Genomic DNA, 12,709 nt, shown 5'->3' on the forward strand with positions numbered 1-12,709 from the left:
GCCTTGTGCCCGCCCTATTCTGCTCTTCCTGCAGCTTTTGTCATCTTATTAAATGTATATGATGTGTGTGTATGTATGTGTGTGTGTGATTTACGTGGAGTGAGATGTGTGTCTTGCGTGGTGTGTGTGTGAGTGTCTGTGGTATGTGGTGTGTATATGTGTGGGGCTGTGGGGTGTAATGTACGGTATAATGGTGTGTGTGTGGTATGGTATGTGGGTGGTGTGTGTGTATGATGTGTGGTGTGTGTGGTGTGTGTGTGTGTGTGTGGTATGGGTAGTGTGTGTGAGTGTGATCTGTGGTGTGTGTGGTGTGTGTGAGTGTGTATGATGTGTGCTGTGGGTGGTATGTGTGTGTGTGGGGTGTGCTATGTGGTGTGCACCCCGTGTGATGGGTGGGACTGGGAAGTGGGCATTGAGAAGTAAACTGGTCCTCCGGCTGCTGCTGACTTTAAAATGATCTTGTTTTGGGGCAAGAGTCAATTGCCAGGCCTAAGTATTTTCTTGTCCTTGGCAGTGGGATGTTCTATGATGGGAACCACACCTATCTCATCGAGCCGGAAGGAAATGACACCTCCCAAGTAAGTGCTCCTTCTGTTTGCTGTGGCAAATGTAAATGTTGATGCTGGGAGCTTTTTTCCCCTCTTTTTTCTCTCTATTTTGCTTTATTTTCATATTTTAGGGTCAGGAATATATGTATACATATATACGTGTAATATATACACATATACATTTAAATTAAATAGTGAATAAGGCAAAATCACAGTGATCTTTTTAAAAAAAATCTGCCTGTTACTCTTCCATTCAGTCGGAAATACTTTCCTTCTGAGGTGTTCTGAAGCCTTCATTTCTATCTCCACCATAATGTGCTGTGGTCTGTCTTAGTCTGCTCAGGCTATCATTATAAAATACTGGGTGGCTTAAACAACAGAAATTTATTTTCACACAGTTCTGGGGACTGGAAGTCCAAGATCAAGGTGCCAGCAGGGTCAGTGTTCATTGAGGGCTCTCTCCCTGGGGTGCAGACAGCCACCTTCTCACTGTGTCCTCACATGACAGAGAGAGAGTGTGAGGTCTGGTGTCTTTTCCTCTTCTTATAAGGGCACAAACCTTATCAGATTAGGACCTTACTCTTGTGACCTCTGTTAACCTTTATCGCATCCTCAACAGGCCCTGTCTCCCAATATAATCACATTAGGAGTTTAGGGCTTAAACATGAATTTTGGGAGACACATAGTTCATAACAGATCGAATCCATAGATAATGTGATTTTCCAACCTTTTTCTTTTCTAGATTCCAGATTTTTCTCTATTACCCATTTTCTTTAAGGCCCCGTGGTGATGAAGTTTAGAGAAATCTGGGTTTTCTCAATTCTCTCTCTCACTTTAGTTGAAACATTCATTTTTCACAAATTAGAAAAGGGTTACTATTATTGACTATAGAGAAACATAATGCACTTCCATCCTAGCTCTGTACACACAGATATTCTTCCATGTATCATGGAACACTGATCAAACACTTAGAGAGGCAAATAATTTCAAGAAACACACATTGTTTTGCCACTCATAAACAGTCTTGTGTGGGAAACTATCTGTTTTGTGTGTTATTTTCTGGGTACCCACTGAGAGTTGTCCTGTCACTTTGCTTGACAGTGTGATTTTTTTTAAAAAATACATTTAGTTATTTATTTTTGGCTGTGTTGGGTCTTCGTTGCTGTGTGGGGGCTTTCTCTAGTTGCAGTGAGCAGGGGCTACTCTTCATTGTGGTGCGCGGGCTTCTCATTGTGGTGGCTTCTCTTGTTGCAGAGCACGGGCTCTAGGCGCACAGGCTCAGTAGTTGTGGCTTGCGGGCTCTAGAGTGCAGGCTCAGTAGTTGTGGCGCACGGGCTTAGTTGCTCCGCTGCATGTGGGATCTTCCCGGACCAGGGCTCGAACCCGCGTCCCCTGCATTGGCAGGCGAATTCCTAACCACTGCGCCACCAGGGAAGCCCAACAGCGTGACTTTTTAAAAAAGTAATATCATGACACTTGACTCTTTATGACATTCCTTTTTTGGTAATTGAAGGAAGCCAGATGAAGTTATTTGAATGTTCATTAAGTTTTCTTAGATGAAACATGGCTTTTTATTTGTTGGTTTTTCGCAGAAGTTTATGTGACACTTGAATGTTGAGGCAGGGTCTGCTTTGGGCGTTCTGCTTGTTCCAGTCATCCGGCTCCCCAGTACAGGGAGACTGTGAGCTCTGCAGTGTGCCTAACAAAGCTATCAGGCTCTAAAAGGGGGCAGGGCTCCGTGGAAAGGAACCAGTTGTAAAAAACATTAACCCATTTCCCCAGGCGTCTTGCTTCTCCTTGGGGGAATAGGTCCATTCATTTCTTTTTGATTACTGCAGGCTTTGGCTTCTCTGTCTGTGAAGGTGTTTTGCTTTTAATGGGCTGTCACTCTGATGCTGGGAGAATACAGGAGTGAGCTGGAGGGGTTGTGCAATGGCTCTTCGCCTTTCCAAACCCAAGATAATGCGTAGTCAAGCGACGGTTCTTTTAAGGTCTAAGCTCCTCCAGCTATGATTGCCTGAGCCTGGAGATATCTGGTTGTCCCTGCCTCATCTCTCTTGTTTGTGTTGTTTCAGGAGGATTTCCGTTTTCATTCGGTTTACAAATCCAGACTGTTTGAATTTCCCTTGGATGATCTTCCATCTGGTATGATCTTCTTATAGTGATTTAAAAAAAAAAAAGACTTTAGTAATTCATTTTAATGCTTTAGAGCTAATTATATGTGGAATATCATCAGCCTGTGACTGCTCATAACAGTTTTAGAAAGTCAAGTAACATCAAGAGAGAGAATAAAATGCAAACCTACCTCATGTTTATAGTGGATGAGTTTGGAAAGACATAGCTTGAACATGATGAAGGAAAACTTTTTAAAATTATAAGACTCAAAGTAAGGTATTCCAGGAGAAATAATGTTAAAGCAAAAATCGGTCTGCATACATAGAATATATAAAATTCATTCTTGGTGACATACTGAGTTTGTAAACATAGAGATGAACCCTTAATTATTTTCCCGTTTCTTGTTTCCTCATCTCTTTTTGCCCCAGCATTTTAAGAAAGAACTATTGTAGATTAACATTTATTATGATGATGTGCTATTTGTGAAATTGGTCTTCCTTCCCATGTGTGTTTATGGGTCCATCTATTTACAGATTTGATTCGAGAGTTGCATCCATGTCTTGTCTTGGCAAGAAAGGCAGAGTACTCAGGCTTTGGCCTCATTAGTGGAGCAATGATTATGCAGAGTGCATTTATCTTTGGCTATGCTAGACTCATTCATGTTCTCCTTCTAAAGATAGGGCACACTTTGAATATCTGACGTGGAGATGCTTCCTCCCTATTTAGTGAGCCCTGACTATGGCCATAGTACATTCTAATTTTTAAACTCTTTTTAATCTTTGCAACAGCTCTGTGAGGTCAATATTATCATTCCCATTTTATAGATGAAGAAACAGAAGCTCAGCTAGTTTGTTTTTTCTAGGGTCCCACAGCTAGTAAGGGGCTGAGTCGGGGTTTGGATTATGGCACTACGAGAATGTACCCTGGGAGAGAGGCACAAAGGCAAATGGAAAAATTACTAGACTAAAGCAAACCCTAAACTACTACTTAGGAAAATGACTTAAAGGCTGCATTGTCTTCTCATTGGAAAATGAAATTAAGTGTTTTCTAATGTTCCTTCCTCTCTGAAACAAACTTGTAACTCCTTGACCTTCTGCGGTTACCCCAAAGAGAAACAGAACTCACCCCTTTTCTCCTGCTGCCAAAGAAATAGAAGATCCTATTTTATAGAATTCACTATTTGGAAAAATCTGCAAATGAGCATATAGCTAGCTGATTTTACTTTACATGGACACTTTAGACTGTTCCTTCGTTATCTTACGAAACTTTTTATAATCCCTATTATGGGAAGAAAATAAATCATGGTTAGCTGCCTGAGAACAAAGTTACAATGTTATAGACATTACTGGAAACAATAAACATTAATTAATATTTAAAGTAATAAATAAAGAGTTCCCCCTAAGGACTTTATTGTAGGCTTGCTTTGATACAATCTTATAATTTTTTAAAAACTTTGTTCAGGGTTTCTTTACAACAGAAACTTTGGAAGTGACTCAGCAGTTTTGCTGTTATTAAAAATGAGTTTTGAACATATTCTTTGAAAACTCAAGTCTGTCTCAGTTTGTTACTGGTTTTCTTTTCTTATCAGAAGTTTACAGTGTTGATTTTGAGTGTCATTTGTCTCTCAACATATTTAGATTTACTATGACAAATTAGAAGGAAACAAAAAATAGACAAATGTTAAAACTGCAATTTTTGTGATATAAGCTCAAAAGGAAGCTTTTTTATTTTAGATTTAATAGTGTCACTGAGTTATGGATTATATTATGTCTTTTTTTTTTTTTTTGCTATGCATTATGTATTTGCCAGAGATAGAAATATGATCAGGTGCTCCTCAAACGTGTTTGACTGTGGAACGTTTTGTTTCATTTGACACATCTCTCAGGACTAGTATTCCTAAGAACACATTTTGAGAAAAGCTTATTTATTTAAACACTGACCACTTAGCCCTCAGTGTTTTAAAAATTACTACAATAAAAAACAAAACAAGCAAACAGAACAGAAATAGACTCATAGATACAGAGAACAGTTGGGTGATTGCCAGAGCAGGTGGGAATGGGGGCCAGGTGAAATAGGTGAAGAAGGTGATGAGGTACAAACTTCCAGTTATAAAATAAATACGTCATGGGGATGTAATGTAAAGTATAGGGAATGTAGTCAATAATATTGTAATAACTTTGTATGGAGACAGATGGTAACTAGACTTACCTAACCATTTCAAACTATATACATTCAATAAATATCAAATCACTGTGATGTACACCTGAAATTAATACGATATTGTATGTCAATTGTACTGCAATAGAAAATTACTATGATGAAATACACAAAACTAGTGTACTGTTTGCTGAGTTTTGACACCCATATTCTCCCCTGGTGAGATATAGAGCATTTCTATTACCCCAGTAACTTCCTTTGTGTCTGTTCCCTGTCAGTGCCACCACTTCTGCAGTTCCTTTTCTGACTTTTTCACCATAGATTAGTTTCTCCTGTTGTAGCTCTTCATACAAATGGAATTATGCATCATGTTCAGTTTCTTTTGCTTAGCACATGCCTGGGATCTATGTTGTTGAGGGTAGCAATTGTTCTTTCTTTTATATTATTGAGTATGTTCTTATTGTATGAATATACCACAATTTTTTATCTCTTCCGTGGATGGACATTTGGATTGTTTCCAGTTTTGGGCTATTATGACTATAACAACTATGAAAATTCTTGTCAAAAATCTTTTTTGTGGACACACGTTTACATTTCTCTATCAAATACCTGGGAGTGAAATCACTGGGTCATAAGGTAGGTGTATGTTTAACTGTATAACATTGTTCTGAAACTTCAGCATGCATCAGAATCACCTGGAGGGCTTGGTAAACACAGGTTGCTGGCCTCGTCTTTAGGGTTTTGTTTTCTTTTTTTTCAGCTGCTTTATTATGGTATAATTGACATACAAAAAGCTTTATATGTTTACTGTATACAACTTGATGAGTTTGGAGATAAATATACACCCATGAAATCATCATCACAGTCTCTGCCATAAACATATCCATCCATTCCAAAAGTTTCCTCCAGCCCTCTTTATTTATGATGATGACAAAAACACCTAACATAAAATCTAATACAATACAGTATCCTTAACTATATGCACTAAGCTGTACAGTAGATCTCTAGGACTTACTCACCTTGTATAACTGAAACTTTGTGCACTTTGACTAATAACTCCTTATATCCCCCTCCCCGCAGCCCCTGGCAACTACCATTCTAATCTCTGTTTCTCTGAGTTTGACTATTTTAGATCCCTCATATAAGTGGTATCATATAGTATTTGTCCTTCTGTGTCTAGCTTATTTCACTTAACAAAATGTCCTCTAGGTTCATCTGTGTTGTCGCAAATGGCAGGATTTCCTTTTTTAAGGCTGAATAATATTCCGTTGTATGTATATATCTTATTTTCTTTATCCACTCATCCACTGATGGACATTTAGGTTGCTTCTGTATCTTGACTGTTGTTAATAATGCTGCAGTGAACATGGGAGTACAGATATTTCTTTGAGATCCTGATTTAAACTCCTTTGGCTATATACCCAGAAGTGGGATTGCTGGATCATATGGTATTTCTCTTTTAAATTCTTTCATGAACCTTCATAATGTTTTCCATAGTGGCTGCACTAGTTTCTCCAGCTTTTGGTTAAGTATACCTTGGGTGGGTTATGAGAAACTGCATTTCCAAGTTCCCAGGTAATGCTGACGCCACCAGTCCAAGGATCACAATTTAAGAACTACTGTTGGAAGAGAAATTGCAGAACCTTTTCCCGAAGTGGTTATACCACTTTATACTCTCATCAGCATTATATGAGAGTTCTAACTGCTCCACATCTTCACCAGCATTTGGTGTGTCATTCTTTAGTGAAGGTCAGTGGTGGAAGTGAAGGTCGAGTGGCTATTCAGACAATTCCCCATAAAAATGTGATGGTATTTGTAGGAGAATTTTGAGAAAAATTTTGAGGTAAATTAGAACAGGAATAATGTTTGAGATTTTTTTTGAATTGTATTCCTTCGTGGTATGTTTATTTAGTATTAATATGAATGCAGTTACTTAGATCAATGTTTTGTATTTTCCTTAAGCACAATATTATATATTATGAAATTCATAATTAGTTATAATTCTGTAATTTATAAATTATAATTATAATACTCATTGATGATTAAAGTACAGTTATATAATTTAAACTAAGAAGGGCTAGTAAAACTTTGATTACCCTTCGTGAAAAAAACCTGGCAAATGCACTAAGTTAAATTTAATTTATTTTTATTTCCTTTTAGAATTCCAACAAGTAAACATCACTCCACCAAAATTTATTTTGAAGCCAAGACCAAAACGGAGTAAACGACAGGTATGTATTCACAGGTATATGTCATGATGTTTTAAAAACATTTGGCAACTGCCAATCAATTTAATCTACATGAAGTCTGTGAGGGATAAGAATTAGTTCAGGCATTTGCTATAGTGTGGTAAACAAGAAGGGTTGACACATTCGTAGGAGCAGTGGAGTTGGGGCCATATTATTTCATAGACTCAAAAGCACTCATAGTGGTGATAATATAGTCATTCATCATACAGACAGATTATGAGGCCCCTGCTGTGGCATCTCAGGTTCTTTCTACCATAGGCCTCTTTCCTTGCCTGGGTGTACACCATAACATGGAGTCTACTTGGGTGGTACACGTCCTTGTATTTATCCCCTTAAAGATACCCCCTTAAGAGTGACTCCATCAGGTTTTGAAGCCACAAAATGGTATTTTCACACTTGAGCTATCAATACTTTGTGGAGTCTAGGATATAAAACCCGAATGTCTGCTTTAGGAATGTTCAAAGGGTATTGAACTTAATAATAACAACAGTTCATACAGTGCTTTTAACCACATGAAGTAGGTGCTATTATTTCCCTTTCACAGCAAAAAAAAAATGATGTCTCTGAAATGTGCAAATGACTTGCCCAGAATCGTAGAGCTGGTAAATAGTTTAGACAAAATAAGAACTCTGGTCATCAGAATTAAGATATTATGACAGTTGTGGTGGTGGTTGGTATGAATGTGTGTGTATGGCATAAAAATAGGATGAGAGAAATAGATCTCTAATAAGATAAAGCCGTTGAAGGAATGAAGTATCTTCTTTTTAATATGTGTTTAGTAAGTATGAAATAAAATGTGTTTACATACAGATTTCTAATATGAATGATAATTCCTAAATTTTATTGAGTACTCACCATGTACAATTGTATTAACATACTTAATCCTCATAACAATCTTTTGAAGAGGGAATTATTATTAATATTATCACTAATTTACTGATAAAGACATTGATGCATAAGAGGCGTAAGAAGCTTGCCCAGGGTTACATTGGATTACCTGGTGGTGGAGCTGGGATTCTGACCTAGAAGTCTGGTCTCAGAGCAGTGCTTATAACCATGTATGCATTACATACTGCCTCTCAGAAGCTGTTGTGTCCCATGAATTACTACTATGAGCTCTATATGTTTCGTGAATATACACATATATTGAAGCCCAGTTAAATAGATAAAAGTAATTGCCGTCAGGATTTAATTTGAATCAGTATTTACTTTCATGACTTAAGAACCAAGAGAATGGGATAATTTTCTTTTGACGTGATCCTTGAAGTTCTTCGTAAACATCTGCAACATCCAGTCATTTGCTAAGAAGACAGACCCTTGATTTCTCTTTATGAGAAAGCTGTGGACCCTGGAGGCGAGGTGTTATAAAACCGTGTGGCCAATATGGCAACTCTCTGACACCAAGAAAATACTGGGACTTGTTATAAGTCTACTTGTTAGAAAGGCTCAGGTCTCTACCACAATTAACAAAGCAAATACTATCATCCTAACAACACCCTTTTTTTTTTTTCTAGAAATGTTTTATTGTTTATACATTTGTGAATTTGATTTCTAATAATTGATATAAATTTTATTTTAGTATTACATCTGTAAAAAATCCATTAAGAAAACTCTTGTCAGTGGATGCAGTTTATGTTATTTTTTGGTTTCCAAAACCAGAATTATAGTCTATTATTTCCTATTAACTTGATGTTTTAAGGGATTTTGAAAAGTAAAGTTTTTTAGAATTTGGGAATGCGTTAGCAATGAAACAAAATCCATGTGGCAGAAATATTTTAGTTTAAATGCAATACTCAAACATTCATGTATTTTTTTAGGTTAGATTGTATACCCTTATGACAAAAATGGCCCTCGGGCAAGTGAACAAAAAGGTTTATTGAAAAACTAAATGTGTGTCAAAGTATGGCACAAAGGAAAAAGTTAATTTTGCAGATCTTGTTAAAGATTGTGCTATAGACTAATTTCAGGGAACCAAAGGATGTGGCTGCCTTCGTGACTCTTGACAGTACCATTCATTGGTCATGATTTTGAAGGTGGAGAAAATTTGTGGTTGAACAGACAGATATAGCTGCACTGGGTAACCAAAGATTGCCTGAGAGCTCTCCAAACTATCCTAACAGAGCTCCTATATATCACTTGGGGCATCCTCTGAACCCTATCAGCAGAAGGGGCATGTCTCAGAGCCTGATTTGGAGATTATATAGTAAAAGTGTCAATCATTCCACTCCCTATGTAGAACTCTCAGAGATTCTCAGGAGCTTAAACCATGTGTTATAATCTCCAAGATATACTGTTAAATGAAAATAGACTGGTGCAAAAGAGAAGGAGATAAATGGAAGTACAAAATAAAATATATCTCATATTTGATTTTATATGCATAAATATTTCTGGAAGAAACCAGTAACTGTGCTGTACCCATTGTGGGGGAAGGAGTAACAATTGGTAGATGGGGGACAGAGGTGAGAGGAGAACTTTCATCCTATACCTTTTCATAATTCTTTAATTTTTAAACCATGCAAATTTATTACTCACTCAAAAACTAAGTAAATTGATGAAAATGAAAAAAATACTAAATAAATAAAAGGGGAAATTTTGTTTTGTTTATTTCTCCCATATTTAAAATTTTTTAATTAAAAAAATTGTTTCAGCTTATTGAAGTATAATTGACAAATGTAAGATATTTAAAGTATACAGTAGGATGATTTGATATACATTATATTTGTGAAAGGATTCCCCTCATGGATTTAATTAACATATCCATCACCTTATGTATTTCCTTTTTTTTTTTTTTTTTGGTGAGAGCATTGAAATTCTACTCTATTAGCAAATTTCAATTATACAATATAGTGTTATCAATGTAAGTGTCCATCAGTGGATGAATGGACAAAGAAAATGTATATATATACACACACACACACACTCACACACACACACAATGGAATATTACTCAGCCTTAATAAAGAAGGAAACACTGTCATTTGCGACAACATGGATGAACCTGGAGGGCATTATGCTAAGTGAAATAAGCCAAACAGAGAAAGACAAATATGGCATCGTATCACCTACATGTGGAATCTAAAAAAAAAAAAAAACCTCATAGAGACAGAGTGAAAAAGCGGTTGCCAGGGGCTAGGTAGTGGGGGAAACTAGGTAGGGAGAGGTTGGTAAAAGAGTACAAACTTTCAGCTAAAAGAGGGATAATATCTGAGAATCTAATATGTAACATACGTTTCCCATAGCCAAGATCGGAGGCTTATTTATGAGCTATTTCCTTTATCATATTGCAGCTTCGCCGATATCCTCGTAACATAGAGGAGGAAACCAAATATATTGAACTGATGATTGTGAATGATCATCTCATGGTAGGATTTGCTGAATTTTGTGTTGTTTGAACTTGTCTGTGCCTAGGGTAAAACTAATGGGTGCAGGAATATGTTTAGAAGAAAGAAGTCCGTAAAGTTGTGAGTTGGAGAAGGTATATGTATAAAGAAACATGTCTGTTACCCAGCAACAACCTGTAAGTAGGAAACACTCTTAGGTAAAGCAATTAACAGTATTTTGTGAGGTTCCAAAAATATTTCTGTGACTCATAATGTTAACTCTTTGGATTCACTTAGTTAATGTAGGGGCTAATATCTTCTCTTACAAAAATCGCAAGGTTAAAAAAAAAAGGGAAACTTCCGTTTTATATTGAAAAAGTGAAGCAGCAATAATGTGATTCTTTAGTTTGCAATGTACAGCTTTATCCTAATAAATGGAAAGCAATTTTTCTATTTCTGTCTTGCTATGTAGTAAACTATTTGGAAAGGCTTATAAACTTACTTACAAAACAGAAACAGACTCACAGACTTAGAGAATGAACTTATGGTTACCAGGGGAAAAGGGTGGAGGGGAGGGATAGATTGGGAGTTTGGGATTGACATGTACACACTACTATATTTAAAATAGATAACCAACAAGTATCTACTGTATAGCACAGAGAGCTCTGCTCAATATTCTGTAATAACCAAAATGGGAAAAGAATTTAAAAAAGAGTAGATACATGTATAGTATAACTGAATCACTTTACTGTACACCCAAAACTAACACAACATTGTTAGTCAATATATGCTGCAATATAGAATAACACTTAGAAAAAAATACCTTATATAGCCAAGCAGTGAAGATTTTTAGGATAAAAACCTAGCCAAACTTCCTTTTTTGTTGAGTCAGGTTTTTTTTAATACTCAATTCATGGGCATGTTGTATATTCAGTTCATGAGCATGTTGTATACTCAATTCATGGGCAGAGTTTTAAACTGAAAATATTCAGTGATGCACGTTGCTGAATTTTACTTAATTTCAGGTACACATACATTTTACTTTACTTTGAATTACTTATTTGGGGGAAAATGTGTCATTTATTTAAATATGATTAAACTAATAACATTGATTATTAATTAATAATGATAATTATTATTGAGTGCTTCTTCCTTGTTCAGGGTAGGACTAAGTTCTATCTTCCTACCGATTTGATTTCGTGAATGTTACTTTTTCCTGAGATTTTTACAGAATAAAAATAAGTTGCAAGAACACATATTTTAGACATTTTAGGATATCATAAATTCATATGTCTGTAAGCATCTGTAGCAGATAATTCAAATAAAGTGAGCCAGGTATAAAACAATAGGGAGGGGTGAGGCCTGTGGCAAAAGAGAAGTCACATGGTCTGCCCAACGGGAGAGTCTGCTTCTCAGCCCTTGCCAGTTATTACCATGTGGGGAATACTAATTTTGAGTGAAGCCAGAAATCATGATATTTCCTGATTTTTAAAACACCACTGAGGCCAAACCAAAGATATATGTCATTCACATCAAGCCTATAAGCCACCTCCTCGTGACCATTAGGGCTTTCTTCTCTTTACTGAGTAAGTCTTGTGGAACTTTTTATACTTTCAGCATTATTCACATTCAGTTTTTCTGGCTTTCACCCTACCTTTATTTGTATGTCTTGCAATTTATCAACAACTTTCATATGTTTTATCATTTTGAATTAACAATCTTGTGATAAAAAATAAACTTTTGAAATGGATGGAATGGGTGTTTTCTACTTTACCTCAAAGTTAGGTAAGGCCTCAAACTTTTAGGAGCGTTGCCTCAGGCTACGCAGCATCTAAAGAGCTAGGTGTCAACTTGCAGTTTTTACAGAAAGCTTTAGAGGCCTTTCAATTACACCTTATTTCCTCTGCTGAGATGAGTATTTGCTGATGATCTTGAAGCCCTTCACTTGTTTTCTTTTGCTTTCAGTTTAAAAAACATCGGCTTTCAGTGGTACTTACCAATACCTATGCGAAATCTGTGGTGAACCTGGCGGATTTAGTAAGTATGAACCCGATTCAGTATTGCCACAGAGGAAGTTTATCTCCTGATTGCTAATAAATCGGATAATGTTCTTATACTTTCAGTGCCCTAAATTGCACTTTAGCCAAGGTGTCCCGTTAAGTCCCTGGTAACTTTGCCATGAACTTTATTGACTTTGATCTCTGGCTGGGAAAATGATAAAAGGAAGTGGTCAGAGTTACAGCTTTATGCCTGAAGTTTTTTATGCCTGTATTTTTGCCTGTATTTTTATGCCTGTATTTATGCCTGTATTTTTATGCCT

At 36.5% G+C, this 12,709-nt stretch overlaps 1 protein-coding gene across 4 annotated transcripts in view; it reads left to right on the plus strand.

Moving 5' to 3' along the window:
- Positions 1 to 12,709, plus strand: part of ADAM22 (ADAM metallopeptidase domain 22) — a 245,454-nt gene that overhangs the window by 162,828 nt on the left and 69,917 nt on the right. For all 4 annotated transcript variants that reach the window (XM_089917606.1, XM_089917605.1, XM_022585104.3 and 1 more), the window contains exons 6-10: positions 515 to 578; positions 2,624 to 2,693; positions 6,981 to 7,051; positions 10,357 to 10,431; positions 12,355 to 12,426. In XM_089917606.1, coding sequence (XP_089773732.1) covers positions 515 to 578; positions 2,624 to 2,693; positions 6,981 to 7,051; positions 10,357 to 10,431; positions 12,355 to 12,426 — 352 coding nt within the window. The remainder of the gene's footprint in view (positions 1 to 514; positions 579 to 2,623; positions 2,694 to 6,980; positions 7,052 to 10,356; positions 10,432 to 12,354; positions 12,427 to 12,709) is intronic.

This window comes from Delphinapterus leucas, chromosome 9 (genome assembly GCF_059928025.1).
Source record: "Delphinapterus leucas isolate spDelLeu-1000000601 "Yukka" chromosome 9, BTC_Dleu_Yukka2, whole genome shotgun sequence".
In the NCBI taxonomy this organism is placed as follows: Eukaryota; Metazoa; Chordata; class Mammalia; order Artiodactyla; family Monodontidae; genus Delphinapterus; species Delphinapterus leucas.